The 25,696-nt window shown below is 51.2% G+C and overlaps 9 protein-coding genes across 9 annotated transcripts; 4 read left to right on the forward strand and 5 right to left on the reverse strand.

The window, feature by feature from the left end:
• Positions 1-43: 43 nt before the first annotated feature.
• J4E82_010636 (uncharacterized protein) lies at positions 44-1,422 on the reverse strand (the record flags this gene model as incomplete). Its single annotated transcript, XM_051736847.1, has 6 exons — positions 44-170; positions 236-287; positions 335-546; positions 597-760; positions 813-1,327; positions 1,386-1,422. 6 exons carry the CDS (start codon positions 1,420-1,422, stop codon positions 44-46), a joined length of 1,107 nt encoding a protein of 368 aa, XP_051583398.1.
• A 1,821-nt stretch (positions 1,423-3,243) lies between these two features.
• On the reverse strand, positions 3,244-4,853 carry J4E82_010637 (uncharacterized protein; the record flags this gene model as incomplete). The annotated part of the gene is made up of 4 exons (XM_051736848.1): positions 3,244-4,389; positions 4,440-4,532; positions 4,580-4,705; positions 4,755-4,853. The coding sequence occupies 4 exons, from the start codon at positions 4,851-4,853 to the stop codon at positions 3,244-3,246; spliced, it is 1,464 nt and encodes a 487-aa protein (XP_051583399.1).
• Positions 4,854-5,773: 920 nt separating this feature from the next.
• J4E82_010638 (uncharacterized protein) lies at positions 5,774-7,258 on the reverse strand (the record flags this gene model as incomplete). Its single annotated transcript, XM_051736849.1, has 1 exon — positions 5,774-7,258. The coding sequence occupies one exon, from the start codon at positions 7,256-7,258 to the stop codon at positions 5,774-5,776; it is 1,485 nt and encodes a 494-aa protein (XP_051583400.1).
• Positions 7,259-9,187: 1,929 nt separating this feature from the next.
• J4E82_010639 (uncharacterized protein) lies at positions 9,188-11,425 on the forward strand (the record flags this gene model as incomplete). Its single annotated transcript, XM_051736850.1, has 4 exons — positions 9,188-9,197; positions 9,250-9,835; positions 9,882-11,107; positions 11,160-11,425. The coding sequence occupies 4 exons, from the start codon at positions 9,188-9,190 to the stop codon at positions 11,423-11,425; spliced, it is 2,088 nt and encodes a 695-aa protein (XP_051583401.1).
• Positions 11,426-12,268: 843 nt separating this feature from the next.
• On the forward strand, positions 12,269-13,633 carry J4E82_010640 (uncharacterized protein; the record flags this gene model as incomplete). Its single annotated transcript, XM_051736851.1, has 1 exon — positions 12,269-13,633. The coding sequence occupies one exon, from the start codon at positions 12,269-12,271 to the stop codon at positions 13,631-13,633; it is 1,365 nt and encodes a 454-aa protein (XP_051583402.1).
• A 119-nt stretch (positions 13,634-13,752) lies between these two features.
• On the reverse strand, positions 13,753-15,574 carry J4E82_010641 (uncharacterized protein; the record flags this gene model as incomplete). The annotated part of the gene is made up of 3 exons (XM_051736852.1): positions 13,753-14,956; positions 15,004-15,389; positions 15,479-15,574. 3 exons carry the CDS (start codon positions 15,572-15,574, stop codon positions 13,753-13,755), a joined length of 1,686 nt encoding a protein of 561 aa, XP_051583403.1.
• Positions 15,575-18,297: 2,723 nt separating this feature from the next.
• Positions 18,298-19,281, forward strand: J4E82_010642 (uncharacterized protein; the record flags this gene model as incomplete). Its single annotated transcript, XM_051736853.1, has 2 exons — positions 18,298-18,480; positions 18,526-19,281. 2 exons carry the CDS (start codon positions 18,298-18,300, stop codon positions 19,279-19,281), a joined length of 939 nt encoding a protein of 312 aa, XP_051583404.1.
• A 1,900-nt stretch (positions 19,282-21,181) lies between these two features.
• Positions 21,182-23,251, forward strand: J4E82_010643 (uncharacterized protein; the record flags this gene model as incomplete). Its single annotated transcript, XM_051736854.1, has 4 exons — positions 21,182-21,319; positions 21,570-21,856; positions 21,916-22,766; positions 22,821-23,251. The coding sequence occupies 4 exons, from the start codon at positions 21,182-21,184 to the stop codon at positions 23,249-23,251; spliced, it is 1,707 nt and encodes a 568-aa protein (XP_051583405.1).
• Positions 23,252-24,326: 1,075 nt separating this feature from the next.
• On the reverse strand, positions 24,327-25,133 carry J4E82_010644 (uncharacterized protein; the record flags this gene model as incomplete). Its single annotated transcript, XM_051736855.1, has 1 exon — positions 24,327-25,133. One exon carries the CDS (start codon positions 25,131-25,133, stop codon positions 24,327-24,329), a length of 807 nt encoding a protein of 268 aa, XP_051583406.1.
• Between the last annotated feature and the right edge of the window lie 563 nt (positions 25,134-25,696).

The raw sequence follows: 25,696 nt of genomic DNA on the forward strand, positions 1-25,696 counted from the left end.
GTCGCGCTACGTCATTTCGCAACACCAAAGACATGATCGCGAGTCAGGTGTTCAGCACAACAGTATGCAAAATTTGATGCAGCTTGGTGTGGTTGTATGTAGTATTGCATGTATGCACTTTGTAACATATCCTGACCGGAACGCCGCTTGCTGTCCGATGGGGTACAGCCCTAATCCTTGTATCCAGAACAAAGCGGGAAATCTCATGTAGACACTAACGTCTCGTGTTGCTCACCAATCATGCAGCCACCAAATGCGTAACAGTCGTAGCGTCCCCTTGGGACAGCCTAGTGGTAGCCATTGCTGTATTCGTGTCGTGTATCACCATTCATACCGCCAAAGTACGGGTGGATGACCGTCTGCTTTGCTGAAATGCGACCAGCGGGGTCGTATACGAGCAGTGCATCGAGGAGGTCAAGACCAACTTCGTCGAGGTTGGTGACGATGTTCGCGACGTCCGTCCGACCCCACTTGGGGAACGAGGGCTTGAAATCGGGGAAGGAGGTAACGCCGGGCCAGTCTTGTTCGTTGGGGGTGCCGAGGATACTAGACACGATTAGCATCTGAAATAGAATGTGTGAGTTGAGTTTGCATACCGGAAGATCTTGAAGATCTCGTCGATCTCCGAATCACCAGGGAACAAGGGCTTGCGCGTGCACATCTCAGCGAAGATGCATCCCACAGACCACATGTCAACACCAGTGGAGTATTGACGACCACCAAGCAGAATCTCTGGAGAGCGGTACCATAGCGTGACGACCTGTTTTGTGTTAGAAAGCATCAAAAATCGTTTAAAAATCTCATGTCCATACCTCGTGTGTGTATGTTCGCAGCGGGACACCGAATGCGCGAGCCAAACCGAAATCAGCCAACTTGAGATTACAGTCCTTGTCGATGAGCAAGTTCTGGGGTTTAAGATCGCGATGCAGCACGCGATGAGCATGGCAATACCGCACACCCTGACACAGCTGCATCATGAACTTCTTCACCATCTTGTCGTCCATGCTCAGAGCCTGACCCGCCAGACCAGAGCCCTCTGGCAGCGCCTTGCCTCGTCCACCCTGGCTCACTGGTAGCGCTTCCATGTACTTCTTCAGATCCAGATCAAGGAACTCAAAGACGAGGTATAGCTTGTGTCCGTCGGCGTGTACGATGTTGAGGAGGCGGACAATGTTCGGGTCGTTCATCTCCTTGAGAAGGGAGATCTCACGGATGGCGGTTGACGGGACGCCTTCATCTTCGGCTTCGAGACGGATCTTCTTGAGGGCGACGATGCGTTGGTCTTTGGTGGTGAGGTCGCGCGCCTTGTAGACAACTCCGTAAGTTCCTGGTTTGACGTGAGTAAGGGCGCGTGATGAAAGAAGATTTCATGGGGAATGTCATACCCTCTCCGACCTTTTCCAGCTTCTGGTAGTTCTCCATTGTAAGCGGCTATGGACTGCGAATGCTTCAGACGAGAGACAGGCGGTCAAGCGTGTTTAGCTAGATCGCAGGGGCGCTGTTTCGCAGCGAGATCAAAAGATAGCGAGTGGAGGCGAAGACAGTGGGATGCCTCTCTAGCAAGCTCAAGTGTACCTGTGGTTAGTAAGTGCGGGTAAGGACGAAGGTGCGGCGGGGATCAGGGAACGAGGGTGTCGATGTTAGGAAATTCGAGATGTAAACACCCTTGACGCATCGGGCAACGCGCACCCGTCAGCCACAAAACGCGAGCTTAGTCAACGCCTGCTGGCACAATTCTCAAACATCCCTACACCTCTACTACCGAACGCTTGCGCTGCCCGGCAATCATCTTGGCATATGCAATCGGTTTCCTGAGACTGCTACTGGAAAGGCTTCACCCAAAATGCATCACTTGGATCCTCATGAACGCCCTCCAGACAGCATACGCAATGTCTACAAGAAGTATCAAAAGATGAAATTGAACGACTTGGATCTAGATGGGGACATCATTGATCTATCGAGCGACGCCTCCGCGTCATCAAGTGGCCGAGTGCGCGTTGTCAGAGAATACACCGCAGAAGACTTGACCGCTATTTTCCAGGCGTTCGCCGGTGAAGATGGGGTAGAACTTCAAGACACGGATATACCAAGATCGATACCGGTATACGAACACGAAGACATACCAGGTAGGAGACTTTGAGATTCACTTTCGTAAATGTTACTTTGGTTTTGTTCTGTTTTGGTTTCCCATCCATGTTTCGTAGTAACAGGTAAGTAGGCCTCCACATCATCCCCTCACTCCTACCCCCATCCGTCCAATCCACACTGCTATCCCACCTTCTCCACCGCGATCTCTCTAATCCCTCTCATCTCACAAACATCCATACCCACTACAAGTTGGCGTATCCATCCTCCCAGTCATCCTTCTTCTCTATCCCTCCTACTTGCCCCACACCCATGGCCCATCCCCTTGACCCCACAGTTCACAAGCCTCTGCCTATCCCACAACTTCTCAACAAGAAACTACGATGGACGACTCTAGGTGGCCAGTATGATTGGACTGCGAAACGCTACCCCGCCACCCCACCTCCAGCTTTCCCTCCAGATACAAAAAAGCTCTTAGAGTCTCTATTTACGTCTACGAAAGCTGAAGCCGCGATTGTAAATCTCTACTCACCAGGCGATACGCTGAGTGTGCATAGAGATGTTGCTGAAAGCAGTGGGACGGGTTTGGTTAGCGTGAGTCTGGGATGTGATGCCATCTTCGTTCTTGGAACTTCAGTACCGAAAAAGGGAGAGGAGGGAAAGAAGAAAGAAGAAGGCAGCGAAAAAAAGATCGTTACGCTGAGGTTGAGATCTGGAAGCGCAGTATATATGACTGGAGAGTCGAGGTTTGCATGGCATGGTGTTCCGCAGATAGTAGGGGGCACGTGTCCTGAGTATTTAATAGACTGGCCTGCAAGGACAGATGGACAAACCTTGCTGTATGAGGAATGGAGAGGGTGGATGCGGAATAAACGGGTCAACTTGAATGTACGACAGATGTGGGATTGATCATCTAGCACGACCACAAGAGAAACACAATGAGGGCTACAAAGTCTCATCAAGTAGAAGCTCACAACCTCAGACAGAAAGGCACGACAACATGAAAAGAATTTCAAAAGCATTAGAATGTATTAGTACTATTCAACAGCAAAGGGGTATGTGTATATGTTCAACAAGCCGCGATACTCAATATGCAACTTCCTCCATTTCGACCTCCTCTTCCTCAGATGTACAAGTAGCAATCATGAGACTGTTCCACTAGTATTTTCCTGGCTCGCCTGGGACAGCACTAGAGGGCGCCGTAGTCGCACTTCCTGGCACAGCGGAGCCTGGCGCACTAGCGTGGTCGGTGACGTTAGTACCAGTCTTCTCTAGACCCTGGGTTTGGATAGGAGCGGGTTGCGTCTTCTCTTCAGGGAACATATTCTGAGGGCTGGTATCTCCGGAGACGGGGCTGGTAGGTACGCTGGACGGTGCCTCGTTGGTCACCTTACCGGCTGCCTGGCGGATAACGTCCCACCATTGTTCTGCAGCTTGTGGAGTGTGTGCCTTGAATGCGAACTCGTGTGTCATGGAGAAAGCACCACCAATCTTGCCCTTGGACACGTCCTTGCCCTTGACGTTGAACTTCTGACCGTTGACAGCACCGATGACGCAGTCGGGGATGTAGAGAGACAGTTCGGGGACTGGGTCCTTAGCGAAGTCGTCGTCTGTCTTGAACTCGTGAAGGAACTTGGAGGGAGTAACGACATAGTAGTTTGTGTCGTAGGAGCGCATGATCTTGCCCTTCTTTTCGAGAGAGCCAGATATGAGTGGCTGGGTGGAGCGGTGGTTTTGGTTGGGGAAGCTAATGTCAGAGACATTGCGGGCCGGAGCTGAAGGGTCGATCAGGACGGTGTTGTTGCGCTGGATAAAGCCGTTCCACTCGAAGTCGAGAGGGATGCGCTGGGATGTGCCGACCATGTCGGAGTATGCAGCCTTGGTGTGCTCGGCTTGGGTGTTGACGACCTGCAGGAACTGGCCCATTCCATGCTGGATTGTTTGGATGATGTGGGCTTCGAATTGCGCGAACGAGTTCTGCACACTAATCAGGTCCTGGCGGTTGTTGTTCTCCTCCTGCACTTGCTTGTGCAGACGGTGGTTAACTCCGCGTTGGAGAATGTAGGGGTCGTCGGTAGCCTTCATGTTGCCGCTGTGGGAGTCGAAGACTGCGGTGTGCTGGCCAAGAAGCTCAATGTGCTTCTGGGTGTGCTGGCGAGCCTTGTCGACAGCCTTACTGCCCTTGCCGGCTCCCTTTGTGAGCTCCTTGCTCTTGTTCTTGATCTCGGTGTGCAGGCGGTCGAAGATGGGGAGAACGGCGCCTTTCAGCTGCTTCGCAGTCTCGTAGTGTTGGTTGGAGATACCCTGACATGGTTAGAAGAGTCATCGGGTTCTTGAGTGGAAAGATGGCATACCTGGGTGTTGGACCTGATGTTCTCGAACATGCCCGCAACACCGCCGAGCGACTGGTCGAAGTGGTGGCCCTCTTTCAGGGGATCCTTGACCGTCTTTCGAACGTCAGCAATAGAATCACCATCGCGTGAATTGCACCAACCTTCAAGACTCGCTCATACTCCTTGCCGTGTGCGTGGTTCGTCTTCTCTGTTGCGGTAACGTAGTCTTCGAGGTACGCAACGGCGTGTTTCCAAGCTTGCAATCGCTCTGCAAAGAGCTTCGTGACCTGGGACATGTCAGGTTCAATTCCTTCTATCGGGCTTTAGACTGCTCACCTCTGAGGTATCCTCTCCTGGAATGGCATCTTCGTCGGCAGATCGGTTTGTGAGACTGCGCGTGGGCATCTCACTCGTAGCAGAGGTAGGCGCAGACATATTGTAGGTGTGTAACGATACTCAGTAATTAAGGTGAGGTTGTGGAACGTGTCTTCGCACGTATATAGAGGAACGGTGTTGTTATGGAGCTCGACCGACGCGGCTAGCGATATTTGGTTGGTTGAAGGCGGGGTTCGCGTTATTTCGGAAATGAGCCCGTCCAGTTGTAATGCAAGTGAGGGACAAAGATGACTACTAGAGTAGTAGGTAGAAACTATTTTGCAGGGTAAAATCAGGGTCCAGGGAGGGGGTTTAAGTTTGATTTAAGCTCCGAGTGTGAATCTAGATCGACATGCATCCATCCTAGAGAAGCAGGGCATCGTAGAGGTCTGGCTGGACCCATGACGTCAACATTGGGAGCGCCTCTTCCAGTTGTGAGCGCGATCTGCACTAGGAAATGACATTTGACGGGCTGCGCCACGATCCCAGGGGAGATCGCGGGAGATGCTCCCTTCAGGAGGTTTCATTCAGCGTCGTTGACGTATCGTGGCTCCATCGTATTGCGCCAAAGCGAGAAGATTGTCATGGCCTCCACAGCGCATGGGTAACCCCACAGTAGCACCGAGGAGCCCCATCAACATGCCACCTGATACCGATTAACTTGCAATAGACAAGTAGCCTGGTGTTTGGATCCCAAGCTATGGAACTTCCAAGGTTAACAGGAACCCCTGTCGACTTTCCCGTGGCTTGTGGAGCAAATATTTGTCATGCCTTCAAGTACAGGATGTTCAAAGATAGTTTCAGCTCAACATGGCGAACAACACTGTGATGTAACAGAGACACGTCATATTTTGAATTCTGTAAAACTTTCTACAGTCATGCAACTGCATATGCATTCACGTCTTCGTCCAAACCTCGGCATCCAGATTCAAACATCGCCAACGTCCCCTGTATGCGACACAGAGTCACCGTGGCTACGATCAGTACTCCATAGCATCCTCGAACAAACCCCGTAACTGCTCCCTCTCGGCATCAACGTTCTGCATCTCTAAGCTGGGTGCTAACATCAGTACTCTCGCCTGGGGAATTGTGCCCTCAACCAACTGGTCCAAATGCTCTTTTCCGAAGCCAAGCGCCTTTAGACCGCGTGGTTGATCACCGAGTTTGATCAAGAATTCTGCTAGCGCCTCGCCCAACACCTCTCCCGCACTCTCTGCCTTGACATTCGAGATATCCACACCGAATGCCTCGGCAGCGGCCAGATGTCTCTCCGGGTTCGATGCGCCAGTGAACTTGAATACTGCTGGTGCAGTTACTGCAACACTAACACCATGCGGGATGATGGTGTGATCAACATCATAGCCAGCATGCTTGTATCCCGGATTTTGCCCTGAGATAGGGTAGGACATGCCGTGGCAGAGATGCACACCTGCATTGCCGAAACCAACACCAGCGAGTGTTGCAGCTAGCAACATCTGGGATTGCGCCTCATGATCATCAGGGTCTTTGACTGCGCGAGGTAAATACTTGACTGTGTCCTTCAGAGCCTTGAGAGAGAAGATGTCGGAAATTGGATTCGCGCCTTGGTAGGCCGGACGGTTGATGGGGTTGGTAGGTCGCGGAGTGCGCTCATAGTACGGTATCGCAGTCCATGATTCAAGAGAGTGGCAGAGTACGTCAAGACCTGAAGAGGCATGGACCGCAGAGGGCATGGTACGTGTGTTCAATGGATCAACTATACCCAACGTAGGCTTCAAGTTGCGGTGAGCAATACCTGTCTTCGCGCGCTTGGAGACCAGATCGAAGATGGCTGTACCGGTAGTCTCGGATCCAGTTCCTGCTGTTGTTGGTACGGCAATGAGTGGGAAAAGCTTAGAAGGAATAGGCATCCCCTTGCCGAGTGGGGCGTTGACGAAGTCCAGGAAGTCTGCCTCGGGGAATGTGGTGTACAGGTTCATCAATTTGGCAGTGTCAATAACACTGCCACCACCAACAGCCAAGTATGCATCTGGTTTCCACGGCTTCGCAAAGTCGATCGCCTCTTTTATGCTATGGTCCTTTGGCTCGACCCTGACCTTGTCGAAGATCTCATACGTTACACCCTCCCTCTCCAGACCTTCAATGACCTGCTTCATGGCATCTAGTTTCCGCACGTTCGGGTCTGTGACGACCATAACGCGCTTGCTTCCCATATTCTTGAAGTCCATACCCACTTCCTTTGTACATCCAGGCCCAAATCGTATGCTCGATGCTGCCATCTCGAAAGCATATTCTTTCTGCTGGAATTGGTCGAGGGGCGTTGCGAGGTGTCGGCGTGCTTGCTGTACGGTAGCCGGCGATTGGTGGTAGTTGGGATTCGAATGGCAAGGACATGACGGAGGATGCGTATATTGTACGGTGCGGAGGAGGTTGAGTGCGCGTGCTGCCCTTGTAGGCGCTATACGGATTGCTGTTGAGATCACCATAGTGTGGGAGTTGTGATGTACTTTACACGGCTGTGTAAAGCAATGCGGGGGGTTACGTGTGCCTGGAGATGCAGGTAGTCACTTTGTGGAATGAAATGTTCTTCGAGTGATGTTTAGGGAGTACTAGAAACGGCAATAAGGATAGAGACCGCGTGTAAAGCGTTTGGAGAGACTCCATGATGATGCCATGCATCGCACCAGAGCGCAACCTCGGATGAGAGCTACCCCAATTCCTACTTTCGGTATACCGAAAATGTGGGGTCATGGGTAAATGCCGACTGTGGATCTGGATCGGAGGCTTCGGACCTTTCCCCGTATTTCCCCAGCGTTCATCTCCCCATGGTCTACACGACATACATCGAAAACAAGAAAGAACACAGTTTTGTCGCTACTTCCATTACATTTCTGCAGCCAGCTCTCGAGGATACGGTCGCGTACAGCGAGGAGAGGACTAGCTGGCCGGCGCATGCTGAAACCATTGCCAACACTCCTTCGTGACGATAACCCGCTCACCGATGAGTCGCGCGTGTCTCCTGAAGCTTCACCTCAAGAACAAGAAGAGGCGGTGAAAACGCATCGTGACTTGCACTGGTATTTGGCGGTTGAGTGACCACACGGCACGGACAAGCGCTGGTGGCGAGACCTTCCGAGCGCAATTACATACCATGCGGACGGCACACACACACAGCCCTGTGATGTTAGGCGTACCTGATACAAGAAACGGGCGTTGCTATAACCATGGATGTTGGTGTTGCACTTACAGGGCGTAGTAAGATCGGACAGACTGAGCGCTTAACCCCCAGCCTTCTCGCTAGCCACCAATGATGTAAGACATCTACCCGCCCGCTGTGAACACCACTCGCTTATTTCCACGATACTAATCCAAAGCACGCGACACGGGAGTGTTTGTTCTGAAGTCGCGTTCACCTCGATGCGCATTGATCAGGTGTACTCCTGAATAGACCGATACATCTAACATGAACACAAAATAGTTCCCATATAAACAAACAATGAAGGCTGTCTATCTCGACACTTATATCTCTGTTTGCTCGTTGCGCACCCCCAACATCAGGCGGGCCATCCACAGCGCTTAAAATAGCCTCTTTGCTAGCCGTTTCAAAACACTGCAGGAGTGAAAGCTGCAAAGAGGTTGCCAGTTCAACCGCTTCGCGCTGAAGTCAACGAATGAGAAATGCAGATGCAGCTGTCCGAGAATGGCGGTTGGTAATAGCCTGCACAGACTCCTACGCCATTTCATTGCTACAACATGCGTCCGTGTTCGCCTAGCGTATCTTCCGACCTTCAGGGCCTGAGGCGTGGTACCATTAGTATCTGACATCCGCGCTGTTGGTAAGGCTACATTGCTGCGACCCATTATACTATTCCTCTACTGTACATTCTTTCGTTACTTCTCTCATTTGATCATTTCATTCGGTTCATATGCATACAAGCTAGCATTAGTGGATCTAAAAGCTGCTTGCTTTCCTTTCTTTGTTACTTCCGATGAGTCTCCTACTGTATGTCCATAAGCCCGAAAGACGCCGGTTCAGATCTAGAGAGAAAGCACGCAACCTCATCCACACATGCGAACCACCTGAGTCGCCGGCGATTCAGGGCAGTCGTTGCGATGCTATAGAAACGGACGGACGGCGCTGCCATCTCGAACTATCGAGCGAGGATCAGACCTGGTGCAACTGGCATCTCAGGGAGCAGAATGACCTGAGTACACGATGGGAAAACCTCCAGCTTGCAGCCGAAAAGATTGTGGTCTTCGACGCGCACACAGCGAAACAGAAAGTACTCAAGCTCCGTTTAGCGGTCGAACTTCGTCGTCGCATTAGGGAGAGGTTCCACACTCGGGGGATTGACACTGTAGATTTCATAGAATGGATCGCAAGGTTGGAGAAAGAGGTCAGAACTTTGGCGAACATGATTCTTAGTACGTGTCATACCAGCTGAGCGCTTTCTGATCCTACGCTGACGTTTAGTAGTGTCAAACCTGAATCGCACGCTCCTACCGGATACGCCAGGTGACCTCTACGACAACCGCTGTTCAGAACAGATCATGATACTACAGTCTCCACTGAAGCCTGCGATACCAATCGGATCGCTACAGGGCATCGACGACGGCACTATAGTTGTTCTCAAACACTTCTCTACCGACTTGTGTGCCGACGCGATCCGCCGCCTGTATTGCATTCTGCCTGATTTACGCTTCTCTTCTCAACTATCAGACTCCCCGATACAAGATGACACCGTCGGAGATACCGGAACCGAGATTATATGCGCCTGGTTCAGGATAATGATACTAAATGACAGCGAGGCTGACGCACTTGAGCGTGCAACAAGATCGAAGAGTATAGGCGAGTACTTGTCCGGTTGCCAAGCGAGCCAACTAGAGATGTACTGCGACTTCTTCGAGAAGGCCTGGAGGCCTCATGCTGTGCAATATCTTCGAGCGGCGATCTGCGCGCAAACACTTGCTGGTGGTGATATGAAGACTGTTCGGCTACTCGGAGGAGACGTGCCTAGCACTAGTGAAGGTCTCCGAATGACCAAGCCGTGCTGGGACATATTGTCAGTAATACACATGAATGTATTGACTGTTGCTAACGTTCATCAGGTACCGCTGGTTTCCAACGCTGCTTACTCCTTGGACTGTGGCGAGCATATGCTCCAACTTTGAGGACTACACTACGCTTTGCAAGTTGCTCATGCTCGGGCTGTACTGCGAGCACTGGTACAACACTTCAAGCATCCTGAGCGAGTGCGCCACCGGTATCTATTTTGGTTTCATCCCTACAACTAAGGGAGACTTCACCAAGACAATCAAGACTACCAGCAAGGACGAAGGACTAGTACAAACCGAAGCAAGAAATTACCTTTGTGGGCAAATGGCTATGGGCGATCCCAAGACCCGATACTTCTTGGATGAGCTACGCAGAAGAACGAAGAGATTATATCTTGTCGTCTATGAAGGCACAAATGTCGATGCTACAGTCCATCCTACCGAGGCCGACCTATTCATAAAGCGTACGCGCTCCGTGCAGAGCTTTGCGCACGATGCTGAACCGGACTGGACTACCTTGGTCACACTGGAAGATATTAAGAACGATTTGCGGTTGCGTAAGACCTCAATGTACGACCCTATCGTTGTTGACTCGTGGCAATTCATCATCATCGATCGCGACGCGGGTATGCCATTCGAGCTGATCGACATTGTTCAAGACACGTTGCTCATGCTCGCCGGTGATCCTTCACCTCGGCGGATAGCGAAACGAGTCGTGTCTGAAGTCATACCACCCTCAGTGCAAGAGATGTTTCTGGAAGAGATGACCATTGAATGCTCGTCTGACATGCGCTTCCCCGCACCACCCGAGGTGCAGTACGAAGGCCACCGATACCGACACCACGCTCCTGACAGAAACGCCATACTAGCCTATCAAAAGAAGACAGCAACTGAGGTCCGTTCGCGGGACTCCAATCGCTTCGTCCGAAGAGTCGTCGACGACATGGAGCGCTGCGGCATCGTCAGCCTAGTTCAGGAGTACGAAGAGCCTCAGACTCGTCCAGTGATCATGCAGGGCTCGGACGGCGCTCTTGATCTATACTTCCCGTACGATGACAGCGACCAGACTTCCATGATACCCGAACTCCCTCTGCCTCCAGCCTCTTGCTTGCTAGACTTCGCTCAAGCTTTTAAACAACAATGCCCCGATGGTATTATGGCCAAAGGCTCGATACAAACGCATTATTGCGCTTGGCCCATGCCCGTCATTAAGAGTCTTGGTAATATTGGATTGACGTTTGCCACTTGGGAAGGCCATATATATCGTTGGAATGCGATGCGTAAGTCCTCAGCACTGCACTCATTAACTTCACGTTCCTAATCACGCAATAGCATTCGATCGTCCTTGGTCTGCTAATGCATGGCAATACTACATCCAGCACTGCATCAACTCAAAGTATCCCTTCGTAATGTTTTACCTCACTACCTTCGTTATCTGTGCAACAGGTCGAGAGGATGCAGAAGACAAAGCGGCAACGCTGTTGGAAGAGACAGAAGATCGTGGTTGGCACATTGTCCTACCACGTGCGAGTGAGTGGAAGTCCGATGTTGATGACTTGAAACTAGATACGCTGTATGAGGGGGTCAGACCTGCCTAGGCTATGGTATTCGTTTGTCTGGAAGACCAAGTTTTTAGTGTGAGTTTTCTTTATGCTTGATGAGGACGTTTGGGCTAGTTCTAGGGTCGGTTTTTTGAGCGTTCTAGCGAGTCCATGTACGTAATGATTCTGTATTGATACCAACGACTTTCGTTCTTCTGATCGTTATTGATGGAGTACTCTGCAGCTTGAAGTTCCAGTCTGGGCTACACTGCGCGTCGGAAGGTTCAGGTGCTGAGGATCGCGCTAAATTGGATGGAGGCTGGCTGGCAGGTTTTGCCGAGGTGCGATCGCGTTGGCGTTTCACCCTCGAAACGCTCTAGGGCTTCCGCGCCTTCCTATGGATGTCCCCTTCCCCCACGTTCCCGTGGTGCACCATCCCAGCAATTATCGCCACAACTAAGACGGAAAGTAAAGAGAGATGCAGTCGCCTTTGTAGTAATCTCTCAACAGCATAGCATGGTTCTTATAAGACTACTACAGCTACCTAGTACACTTGATGGTTTGCCTCGGCTTCGTAACACTCGTCGCCAGTACACTCAGCCACGCCGACAATCATCCCTTACGCGTAACTATTTTTGAACAAGAATTGGAGCCTCACACCTACAATGTCGCAGTATCGATTCTGTAGATTGGTAAAGTGCGTCGGACGCGACTGGGGGCGGCATGTTTTGCTGAATCGTTTCATCTCTGGCTTCACGATCAGGTCGTGTTTCACGTGTGCTTCCAAGACATACAGATGTTTTTGTACATGAACGGAGCTGAACCCCAAATCGTTCTTTCCTTCTCTTATATCTGCATTGTTCGAATACTGTATTCACCTACAAACAACATTATCTCATCATGAGATCTACCATCAGCCTCAGCTTACTTGGAGGTGCTCTGGCACTCTCCAACGAGAAGATCGAATTCGTCGCACAGACGCCTCTCATAAAGGATGCCTGTCCTTCAAACCACCTACTCGACAACGGCAAATGCCTGCCTTTAGCATATGGAGATTCGCCGGCATCAACATTTACGTTCCAATCCAACACAACCCAGCCCTCGCACCCCACAAACTCCCTAGAAGACGCCCGTGTCCTGGCTTCTCAGGCAGAAAATTTCCCTTGGACCTTCTGGCCAGAATGTTTCACTCATGAGAAGGTTCCGGATCAACCATACTGCGTCTTCAGTGACCAGAATTTTGCATCAGGAAGGGGCATTTTCATCGTCACCGCGCAAACCTTTGCCTACGCCATGTTAGAGCACGATGCTTTCCAACGTCCACAAACACTTGAGCACATCAACCGCTACGAGAACCCGCCATTTGAACAGCACGAGTTTCCAGGAAAAGGAAGGGGACTAGTCGCTAACAAGACACTGAATCAAGGCGACCAGATTTTCGCTTCCACACCCATTCTCATCACCGACCCCGACCTATACGAGCTTCCAGAATCCGAACGCCTAGCCCTCTTACACCGCGGCATAGCCACCCTTCCCAAGTCAACTCAGTCCTTGTTCTGGGAGCTCCACGGCCACACACCTGACGACGACGAAATTGATGACCGCATCACAACCAACAACTTCGAAGTCGCCATCGATGGCATCTCGCAATCAGCGCTGTTTCCTGAAATCGCAATGCTGAACCATGACTGCCGACCCAATGCTGCATACTTTTTCGATGAGAAGACACTAACTCACTACGTCCACGCCATCCGGCCCATTCACCCCGGTGAGGAGATAACAATAACATACATCAACAACGAGCTACCCCGCGCGAGACGCATCCACGGTCTTGAAAAGAGCTGGGGCTTCAAATGTTCTTGTTCAACATGCACTGCGCACCCCGCCCTTGCCGCTGAATCTGATGCTCGTCTCGAGCAAATCGCCTCACTCCAATCAGATATCCTGAATGACTGGACGGAGTCTTCGTCTGCTACGCCAGCTACAGCGGAGCTTCTTATCAGTCTGTACAAGCAAGAACGACTAGATGCTAGCTTAGCGACGGCATACCAGCATGCTGCGGAGGTATACAGTAGTTTTGGGATGAAGTGGGAGGCGGTGCGATATGCAAGGTTGAGTGTGGATATGAGCATGTTGGACAAGGGTTGGGGCGATAAGGATGTTGCAGAGATGAAGAGAATGATCGCTGAGCCGGAGAAAAGCTGGAGTTGGAAGAAGAGGGTCAGTGTCAAGAGTGGAGGATGTGGTTGTGGCAAGAACCATTGACATGTATTACAAAGAGTAAATATCTACGTAATGAAATATGAAGTCTAATTAATATCAAAGTAGTCATCTACAATGTCGAAAGTTCTACAAAGAAGAGAGTTCTGTGGAACAATGAGGGACTACTCAATCAAAGCGCCCCGCACTTTGGTGTTGTAGACATTGTTGCACTTGGTGCTTGCATCCTTCGCAGAGATCTCTCCCTTCTCGCCAGCGCAGTTACCGCTCGACTTCTTCTTTCCTGCATCGCAAAGTGCGACACCAGCAGCGGGAACAGAGCCAGACAGCTTGTCAGGGGACTCAATGATGGTTGCAGCCATACCACCAACGAGATGGAAGTCGATATGGCAATGGAAGAACCAAACACCTGGGTTATCAGCCTTGAAACGAATGACCGCGTAGCCGAAAGCCGGAACAACGACACCATCACGCTTCGCGGGTACTCCCGGAAGCAAGTCCTCATCGCCGTTCCAAGCTCCGACACCCTTGGCGACGACCTGGAAGATATGGCCGTGAAGATGCATGGGGTGGGGGTACATGTGTGGGTTTCGCATGTGAATCTGGACGATTTGGCCGGACTTGACGACCCAGGGGTTGATGCCGGGACCATATGTTGCGGGATCCATGCTGCCAGTTGTCAAAGCAGTGTAGAGCGAGGGGACTTGAGGTGGAACCCATGGTTGTGAGTTGAGAGGTGTACGGGTACCGACGCCCTCGAAGTATGTCTGGTTGGTCGTGAGCTCAATATTGTTGTCGACTGGTCCCAAAAGTCCCTGGTTGTCAAGTGGCTTCACTTTGAAGTCGTCAAGGATAGTGTCGGGTGCTGGAGTCCAGTTGTCGTCGAGGATGTGATCTATCTCATCACTGATATCATCGATGACATCATCAATCTCGTCGAAGACGTCCTTCTTGTAGGACATCTCTCCGATGATGGTTCGTGACTGTTTAGAAGGGGGAGGCTTTGTCATCATGTCCGTGTCCATTTGTGCGATCCAATTGGTTCCTCCTTTCGGGTCCTTCTGGCCTTGCACAATCACACCGTAGCTCTGGCCTGCGCAAATGATGATCGTTTCCGCATCCCTGGGCTGTGATTGCACACCGTCGACTTCGACTACGCTGAGCGTGTAGCCTTCGATATGGAATCGGGCACATGCAACGGCAGCAGTATTGACGATACGAAGCAGATACCTTTTGCCCTTGGCAATCTTGAGGTTGAAAGGCTTGTCGGTGTCGTCAAAGAGGAAAGAGTCGGGCGAAGCAAAGTCGGCGTTGGTATTGGAAGGGCTCATATACTCCTCAATCATCTCTGGCATTGGGCGATGGTACCTTTATGGTGTAAGCTTGCGAAAATGTTCAGGTTTGGGTTTGCTTACCAGTCTGACATGGAAAGGTACTTCTGTTCGTCGATGTTCAGGCTCTTCTCCCAGGCTCTGTCGTGTACAATCATCTTGCCTCGCAGACCATCGGGGTATTGCCCTTTCTCGTGCGCATGGTACCAGTGAGTGCCAGCAGGGTTGGCAACGAACGTGTAAGTGAAAGAGCCTCCAGGTCGAATGGGACACTGAGTGACCCCGCTGGGGCCGTCATAGACCTGGGTGCCTTTTTGCCATATACCATGGAAATGGAGAGCAGTTGTCTGATCTGGAAGGCTGTTGTGAACTGTCACTTGTACAGTATCGCCTTCATCGCATTCGATGGTGGGAATAGGCCATTTGCCGTTGATTCCTATGACCTGCCTCTCGAAGCCGTCAGGTGCAGCCTAGAACGAGTTAGTACCGTTTTGCAGTGTGATAGAAAACTGTCGGTGGCCCATCGCCCTTGGACATGACTAGGGATAAGAGTACTTACAGTAACGTAGCCGACATCGAAGTCGTAGCTAACAGTCTTTGCGTAGGCCGCTCCAGCATACACCGACAGCAGCAGTGCCTGAGTTAGACCCAACATTGTGCTTGCAGAGTCACGAATGTAATACAAAGAGGGATATCAGGCTGAAGAAGCAGCGTTCAGAAGAGTTTAAGTATCGACGAAGGGTTTCCCGTGAAACGGCTGACGTCGTCGGTCCAGCTACTTCCTGATCGATGTAGCCCAATATGAACGCGTATTCAATACTGCAAAGCCCCCGACCCTTGCATGATGTGCGAAGATCAACGCATTTAGATAGACGACTCTACCAGAAGGGGTAGTACGTGCCTGAGCACAAGCATTCGACATACGCAAAGGAATTCTACTGCACGGGTACGACTGGGATTTGACCATCTATCCGTGACTAGCGGGCGGTAATCTGGGAAGGTGTTGATCGTCTCGATCATGGTGAAGGCGCAAAAGCTTGATGATGATGAATCATGTTATTGGTCAACGTAGGGTGTTCGCAGAATCAACAAAACGCCCAACCCATGCATTCAGCGACTAATAGCATTTGGACCCTCGTCCGAAACGCTGTTCCTCGCGTGGTCAGCTGAAAAAGGATGGAGGACACAAGTGGCGTACATCTTGAAGCTTCTTCGTTAGTGCATCTAGACTAGAAATAAGTTAGTTCGATGCGGTTAAGGCAAAAACGATGATGATCTCTCGGAAACTTTGGTATACCTTGTACCGACATTCGGACATCTATAGGAGAGCCGATGTGGTACAGCATATTCCATGCAGACGCCACACTTCAATGAAATTGCAATGTTTCGCGTGCAGTTTGTGTACATGGTCGTCCTTGGTGTCAAGGCAATCGTACTGTTGGGCAATTTGATACAACTTGGCGGCGCTGGAACTTTGAGGCAGGGGAGCCTGCGGCCAGTCTGATGTTGGCTCTTGAGTTGTTGACAGGTGCCATCCACGGAGGCGCATGCTGCAGTCTCGTGCTTTTGTGGCTCATCCTCTGGTCCAGCATATTTTCTTTGTGGTTCGAGAAGTCTGATAGCCGACGCAAAAGCCGGACAATCCTGCCTGCAATCAAACAATCCGACAAGGCTTATCGAGCGCTTAGTCTTCCCCAACATTTTAAACCCCTGACCATCGATTGCGCAGATAGCCGATCACGTTCCATGGGGAAAAGGTATCTTCATGGCGTATATAGTACCTGGGCGATGGAATTTGTCGAGCCCGATCGAATACTTGGTGCTTCAAACTGATGCGATAGACGACGTCGACATCGCGACGAGTTTGGGTTCGTTGGGCGATGCGAAACCTTGGCCTGCACGATACTAGCATCGTCTGGCGGTGAATGCCATGATGAATCCGAGCCGGAGAATGTTCACCTTCGTACTCTGTTGAGGTGCTCAAGGTGTCCGATTTGTTCGCGCCGTCAGTGTGAATCGCGATCCTTCGATCTTTGGCATGACAGCGAGTGCTGCGAAAAAGAGACGAGATGCGTACGCACAGGTGTTTGCTAGAGAAGATCGGAGAGACGGAGGTCGAATTGCCGAGCGGGTTCGCGATTCCCGTCGCTTTGGCCCACAACACGAACAGTAGCCACCTTACTCCTGAGATGCAACTCATCCATTCAACCTTCTGATTTGTCGTTGATCTCGTGATTCTGACCCCGCTACAGCTGTGGGTTCGTGATCAATCCAGAGAAGTCTCTAGATCTGATAACGATGAAAAGCAGGCGCATTCATTGGATCCCCAACAGAACCCTCTGGACACTTTGTCTTAATGCGACTGAGTACGAGAGGGCAGAGGTGAAGGGTATCAGACTCCGTATGCTGTAGCACAGTTGCCAGGAACAGACACAGATATAGATGGCGGCGCAAGGTTGGCGCTGTTGCAAGGAGGCATACCAGGAAACGTTCGTCGACCGAAGACCGAGTAACCGGGACGACAAGGCACCAAGCACTGCAGAATATCGGACCTCACCATTATAACACCAGAATTCTTCCATTGTCGAATGGGACTTCGTCTGGCCTTTTTGTGGCTTAGTGGACTCACCGTATCTCCTGGGATGGCCTTAAAGTTCCTCCGCAGGCCACGTCAAGATGTAAGCATGGCGCAAGGCGTATGCTTCTAAAATCCCAGAACACAGCGAATAGACTGTAGAGTTTACTGAAACTGGCGCATCGCTTGCCTTATGCTGTGCTGTACTCAGTGTCGCTTTGCGCGGTTATGTTATCGCACAACACCACGTCCAACACTCGATCCGCATACACTCTCAATCAATCTATGCAAATGAGACGTGATTCGGAAGTAAGCAATAGCATCCGGTGAAGCATTTTCCATTGTCGACAACTGCTCAGCCCACGTTCATGACGCACCCAATCATACCCACATTCGGACGCCTTGGCTACCGAAGCGATGCCGCTAGACCAAACCAGGTCCAATTCGCGAAAGATGGATGACGGTAGGGTGGCTTGTAGCAGAAGGCATCCTGCATAGATTTCGCATCCTTGGCTGTTATAGGACTAGCAAACGTTACCGCTGAATAACGCGTATCCCATACTGCCTCAGGCTGGGGCTATACATGCGCCGCCATGTTCGGATTCGGTGCATGGTGCGAAACACCATCTCATCTGTGAATCAGATTGTAAGTTATAAGGTATCGAGCCTCCGTCGTCAACAACTCCCCATCACACAACAACGCACCGCGCTCGGCCACTCACAGATATCCTTCTGCTTCAGTCGCCTTAGATCTTCTGCAGCCCTACAGCAACGACCTCCTCACGCGGCAAACCCCTTTCACGATGACTGTCCCACCTTCTGCTCCTTGGTGGTGCACCGAGGTTGGCCCTGAATGTCCAGTCGAAGGTACACTCTATGGCTATTATCCTAGTCTCGGCGCCAACGCCTTCTTCACGGCTTTTTTCGTCCTTTGCCTCATCATCCAGCTTGGGCTAGGCATCAGATACAAGACGTGGACCTACATGGTGAGTCAGTTCTCTAATTAGCAAGACGCATCTAATGTCCTGTAGATTGCTCTCAGCCTGGGCTGCTTGGGCGAGGTAGTCGGCTACGCTGGTCGTCTTATCATGTACAACAACCCCTTCGACGAGACGGGTTTTCAGATGCAGATTTGCTGCTTGATTATCTCGCCCGCCTTCATCTCCGCCGGAATATACCTTACACTCAAACACATCGTCATCAACTTCGGCGAGTCGTGGTCGCGTCTGCCGCCGGTCTGGTACACCCGTATCTTCATCACAGGTGATATCCTGTCGCTTGTTCTCCAAGGCGCCGGTGGTGGCATTGCTGCAACGGCAGATCCGGGATCCGACTTGCTAGACATCGGAACGAACCTCATGGTCGCAGGTGTCGTCCTCCAGGTTGTCATTCTGTCTTGCTTTGGCATCCTTCTCGCCGAGTATGCCATCCGTACCTACAACCGCCGCAACCAACTGTCCGCCGAAGCAATGACACTCTTCCACAAAACATCATTCCGTTGCTTCATCTTTGCTATCATCGCTGCCTTCTTAGGCATCTACGTTCGATGTGTCTACCGTATCCCAGAGCTTACCGGTGGCTGGAGGAGCGAACTCATGCGCGAAGAGACGGAATTCATCATCCTGGAGGGTGCCATGATCGTGTTGAGTGTGCTGGTACTTACAGTGTTCCATCCCGGCTACTGCTTCCCAGCACTGGGTAACACAATCGGCAAGAACAGGGCTGCTCGGGGTAAGAGTATGGACACATCTGTTTCGGACGTTGAGATGGTATCGAATCGCGCCTAAGTATGTGGAGGGATGATGTTACGGGCTCTCAATACCACGGAACTTACTGCTTTTGCTTACTTGTCTTGGTACACCAGTGGCGGAAGTGTACCACACGAGATAAAGCAAACATGATCCCCTTTGTTATAGCGAGGAGTTTAGGAGTTCTTTAGATCCGTCTGCAATTCGATACGAACGTACCCTACCTTATACATCTTGTTACCGTGTACCCACTTGTCTAGACCGCTGTTTTGTCAAACAAAAGTTCGTAACGAAGTCATCTCCCTGCATCCATATCACGACCTCCGCGGAGCCTCATTTAGCAGCTATTCTCCCAGCCTACGAAGGGTCGAAGGGTTTCTGGATCTCGTATGGAGCGGGAGCGGTCGCTCTGAATAGCTTGGCGTGTGAAATCCGAGGCCGAGACTTCGGCGCAGGGTCTACCGAGGTGGATCCAACTGCATCGGCGAATTGGCATGTTTAGCGAAGTTCTAGTGGCTGACATAGTTACACGATACAACCAGCTTAAAGCCCGGTCAGAAGAACTCGTCACGACAGTCACGTGTTGAAACGTTAAGGTTTAGTGACAATCTCTTCTTGGAATATGGATTTGGAGCAGGAGAGTGTGTTAGTCCGATATTACTAGACTAATGCATATCATTTGCTATGACCGAATGTGCCAATCTTATACTCGATGAATGAGGCGGTTCGGGCCCAGATGCCGACCTCGACTGAGATGTAGTACGAAAACGCACCAACATCGTAGCCCTATGTGCACATGTTCATGTTGATGATCATGCGATCTCTGTGCGATGTCACCACAATCAAGACCTGCCGATTGCGCACTGCTTTTCGATGCGTGCAACAGCAGCATTCTCCGTCGTTAAACTGACGAGTGAGGTGGTCTAGGCTTTAAATTTGCCATCGTGGCACCCTCAAGTAACCCCGGAGCGCATACAGTGACGTCAATCGCGCATGGCTTATTTGAACCTCGTCCGCCAGCTCTTCCAGGTCGCAATGCGCTTTTGCCTTTTTTCTCAATGGTCGGATTGTCATACAGAGATGAGGGATAGCCCACGGGGCAAGCTCGATGGTGACGACGCTTTACCGATTCAACTGCCGTACTTGCTGGCATATGCATATTGTTCCTGCTAAGTTCAAGAGAAGGTTGTTTGATAGACGCTGTGGATGGCACGACGTCACACTTCGATGCGAGATATTTCTCGGTTGCAAGGGGACTAGAGTCAGCACGACACGCACAGCCACCTCCACTCCACCACACCTGTCGCTGTATGCCGTCCAATCATTCCCTGTCGTCTCGCACACCAGGAACTGCCGTTAGAGGCTCTTCTAGTCATTTGGCGAGCCTGGAACCCGTTGAACGATGGCGCGCAGTACATCTGGACCCGGATCGCCGCCGTACATGTGCCGCCGAGGCTAGCAACCCTCTTCCGTCTGGAACGCAGTCGCGGTTTCCACGCTGCTACACTTTTCTCCTTCGCCTCTTTCCTATAGTAACAGTTTTCTACGTCTTTTTCTGGACCGATCTCTACAGCACGTGAGATGGTGCGTCATGGCATCTTATTGGTCAGGGGAGCATTCCCGAGAGAAGCTTCTTGTCGGCCATTTGTACCGAGCCTTCGATCAAATTCGATCTCGGTCGCAAATGCGATCTGTTCAGATATTCCAAGGCAGAAAGCCCGTGGCGCATCGACGAGTTTTCTCATTGCGACAGAAAGTGGCAAACCGCTGTAGATGGTGACAGACAGAGGAAGCGCAACTCCAGAGCGCGAGCCACGCCCAACGACACGGCCTGCAGACCACGCTCACACATCCGTCGCCCAGGCTCCACCGGCTCCACAAGCGACTTTGGGATCTCTGTGAGCTTGGCCATCTCGCCCACTACCTCGACATTGACGGCATGGATCCCTCGGAGCGATGGCAAAGTATCGCACCAGCCTCAGACGAGCCTGGCCAGCGACGCCCAACATCAGACAGGCGGAAGAAGCGACAGGCCGTTGCTGTGGCGTGCGTGCAGTGCCGAAATGGGAAGGCCAAGGTACGTGAGACCAAGTTACACGCAATAACCAAGCCCCGGAGCATCTGAAGGTCTTTCGCATAGCTACCAAGCATGCTACTATGCTCACCAGTGCTGCGAAGTATCGGAGGATACTTTCAAGTATCCAAGACCCATGTATTCCTGATTGGCGCTCTTCTATAGGTACTCACAGCATGTGATACTACCTATAGGTAGGCTTTTTGCCCATATTTCGTTGCCCCCTCGAACTCTACTGATCGCCTGTGTGTAGTGTGACGGCACAAGACCCCAATGCAATCGATGCAAGGAGAACAAGCTATCATGTCAATACGACGTTGCCGAAGGCGTCTCGAGAGCTGAGCGCATGAAGATTATGAAGAGAGACAGTATGACTGGCGAGCTGGACGATCTGAAGCGCATAGTCACCTCACTGCGCTCGGGCACTGACGACCAAGCCGCCGCTGTTCTCGCTCGTTTGAGACTCGGTGAAGCACCCGAAGACGTTGCGAAGACCCTCCCGATGACAGCATCCCCAGCGACATCCGGCCATCCCCCCAGGTATGCATCACTCGATCACAGCATCCTCTGGCTACAGCACATTGATAACCCGGGTTCAGCTTACTGGGCCAGGAGTCTACGGACACCTCTGGAAGCGGTATGAGTCACGAATCGGTGTTTGATATGAGTAAAAGTGCCTCAAAGTTTCGACAGGGTTCTTCTATATCTTTGGCATCACCTACAAGCCAGAACGCGGGCTGGTCACCTTCTGCAAGTATTTCGTCGTCCTCGTTTGCACCATCGGGCAAAGGGAAGCAACCAGCTACTGGAGATGCAGCGAAGGAACAAAGCTTCCTAGTTCCATTGTTCGATCGCGATGACTATCTTCTAGCGCGGGATGAAGCCGAAGAAGATAGTGAAGATGAAGATAATCTCCAGGATAGTCGGATCGACCCACGGCTTTTACAGCATGCGTCAAGCCTCGATACCATGCGGAACACAGCGCCGTCATCCACAAGACCGTCTCGAAGTCGAAGACCTTCGCCACACAGACAAAACACGATTCGATCGATATACCCTACACATCTCGCTGGTCGCCAACCCATGGTAAACACTATCCGAATACACCCAAACCTCAACCTCCGCAATCTCTTTGGCAATATGCCCTTCTCCAGTAGTATCCGAAGCAACCACTACCCAGGCGACATCCAAGACACTCAGATCAGTAACTTGTTTCTACCGACGTGGGCTATGTTGCCCATCAATACAATGCCGGACCCTGGGTCATTGAAACGCGCAGTACCCAGTATACTACAACAAGCTACAAGTTTAATCAGCATGGGGGTATCGATAGAGCAGATTATCGAGATACACCCGAACATCGCAGCCCTATGGGACAAGGAAGTGTACACCCACTCGGGAATACTTTCCAAATGGGCGGTTGGTATGACACATGGCGTTTACATGAAAGGTACGTGTGATACAAAACATCACGCTAGTCCATTCTCTTACTAACAATCCATAGGTAACACCTTCTCATGCTTCGGCTCCATGTACCTCTTCTGGTGTCTCATGCGCTGGATGATATCACCGTCCCCCGAAACCTACAACGCCATCCCCGAATGGTTTCGCCCTACACCCAACCAACTTTTTATGCCACACATCAATATTGTCGACTTCATCGTCTGGCCCGCGTTCCGGGAGCTCGTTGTTCAGATACCTGCTATGCAGGAGCGCATGGAGTGGATGATGGACTTGAGCCTAAATCTCCAATGTGACTGGTCTTTTTCCGTGGGCGAAGCGCTCTGTACAAGTGAAGAGACGGGGCAAGTGGATTTATGCGATGCGGCAAGGGAAGTCGCAAGGGATTTAGTGAATTGGAGTGTGGGTCCCAGTTTTAGGGGATATGTCAGTAACGCCGATTCGTACGTTAGGATTAGGACGGAGGAATACTGAATAAACATGCGATACGGCCGATACGCACGAAGCGAAGACGTGGCTAAAACACGCCGCGAGGCTACTATCTCAGCCCCGCGGAGCAGTCATCTCAGCCCCGCGGAGGTGCGGACCATAGCAGTTCCTTGGCGCTGCCACGGACGAATGATGGGAGGTCACTTGTTGTTGTTGTTGTTGTTGTTGTTGTTACTAGCGAAGCATATTACACGGAGTTGCATTTCGCGCGAAAATTCTGTCGAGCGAATGATGAGCATTTTGGGCTACCAGCCTGATAACGATCTATGAAGTATATCAGATAAAAATTCCATTCAAGGATCGGGGGTATCTACTCTACTCCATGTCTTGGGCTATTCTTCAATTCAGTTGACTGTCGTGGCTTGTACTGTCAGTGTTCGATTTGCGTAATATGGGTAGAAAGGTGGTGAATGATGTAGTCATGCTGACATTGGTTCATGCGCCTGGTTCGGCAGATCGATCCGAAGATGATTCGCGAAATTGACATGTTCAATAGCCCTACTCTTTGTTGAAGTGTCGGTATTCCTTAGAGACGATGAGTGTACGCATCACGATGTAGATATGCGAAAATACGTCAGAGGAATGTGTCATCATCAGTGCAATGGTGAGCTTCTTGATAAACCGAGTCAATTTGCAAAGACCACTCCACGTCCCATTGTATAACCGAGGTTTCAAAAGAATGTGATACGCTAATCATACAAGATTCGTAGCTGTCGTTTGCGCGTCGTGCGTCATAAAACGTAGCTATCATAACGAATTTTGGGATGTAGCGACTAGAAGTAGGTGTCGTGAACGCAACAAAGCAAGCATCTTCCCCCGGTACTTAATACTCCCACCATCGCCCATTAGTCCCCATCGTCACGCTGAAAAACTTCGCATCATTACCACCGGCCTCTAACCATCATGCTCATACTCATCGTATCAACTGTTTGAGGAACTTCTGGTATGCCACAGGCGGCAAAATCCTGTCAACAATTCTCCAGCATCTCTTATACAAACCTAGCACTGTAGTCGTACCATGGCCATCGTATCATTAGCTTGACAACAATACGTTAGGATCTCAAATGACCCAAGGTATGACTCCGTCCCTGTGGTACTTGGTGCGGGTCTCCGTGTCCAGCAGCATCTCTTTGATAGCGTTGATCTGCTGCATATCTATCGTTGCATACTCCTTCTCCTGGGGAGCGGCCTTATCCGGGTGGCTTGTGGCTGCTGCCTTGTGATAGGCGAGGTTGATACCGACCGAGCTGACTCTCCAAGTTTTTAGACCGAGCATCTCGTAGGCCAGCATATTGACCGGAGGAAGGAGGTTCGCTGACGAAGAAGCACGGGCGCGGCGAGGACGAAGGGCGCGTGCGGACAGCGGAGGTGGTGGGCCAGAAGGAACTGTCGGCGTAGGAGGAGGTCCAAGCGGTGTCGCGGGAGGAGTTCTGATGTAGGAATCGTGGTTCTCAATGTTCTCCCAGTTAGGGTCGGCGGCCGAGAAGGGGAATGGGGTGTCAGGAAGACGAGGAGACGGCGCTGGCGTGGAAGCAGTAGAGAAAGTCATGTCGCTCAACGGAGTGCGCGGAATACCCGTCCTAGACCTTTTCGGGGTGGACATAGACCTTGAGGTGTCGTTGGCGGTATCTGTGTCAACGAAGATGCTGAAATCTGGCTTACGCTTCTTGCTCGGCTCCTTGACAACAGGCGACGGAAGAACAGTGGGCCGAATCATCAAGGACCGCGGAACGGCAGAAAGTTGAGAACAAGTATGAGAACTTGTGGTCGCGAGGTTGCTGTCGTTGTCGACGCCTCCGTCTCCAATGAAGGGAAGCGGTGTTGCAATCGCGATCTCGAAGAAATACTTGTCGAAAGAATCCGCCATCTTGACAAGCTCACTGTAGAGCTATAAACCCCATACGCCTCCAACAAAGCAAAGCAAAAACAGAAAAGAGCAGGATTGTACTAACCTGGAAGACACAGAACAGAACGGATAGGCGAATCGACCCACTACATGGCCGAAGAAAGAGTGGATAATCGTGGAAACAGCGACCTTTGTAAAGAGTGACGAGAAGCTGAATCTGTTATTCGAAACTGAAGGAGAGTTGCAAAAGGATGATAAAATGGAGAGTGACTGCAGCGAAGGTTCAGAATATCCAGGTGAGCACTTAGACACGTGAACCGAGCTTTCGTGGTGAAGCCGAGAAGACGTGCAGAGAACCACAGAACACGAAAAAACGCGTAAAAACGCGCGTAGAAATGTCCGAATCCGTTTGCGTGTTCATGAAAAAGAGCTCGGCGCGTCAGGAGCAGTCGTTTATGACGTCCTGGCACTGAAGATGGACCATGGTGCTGTTGCAACCAAGGAGGCTTTGAGGCGCCTACCGAACTTAATGGCTAGAGCCAAGATGCAGAATGAACAGAGAGGATGATCTTTTGCGCGATACA

Source organism: Alternaria postmessia, assembly GCF_024291825.1.
Source record: "Alternaria postmessia strain BMP 2775 chromosome Unknown scaffold_135, whole genome shotgun sequence".
NCBI classification, from domain to species: domain Eukaryota; kingdom Fungi; phylum Ascomycota; class Dothideomycetes; order Pleosporales; family Pleosporaceae; genus Alternaria; species Alternaria postmessia.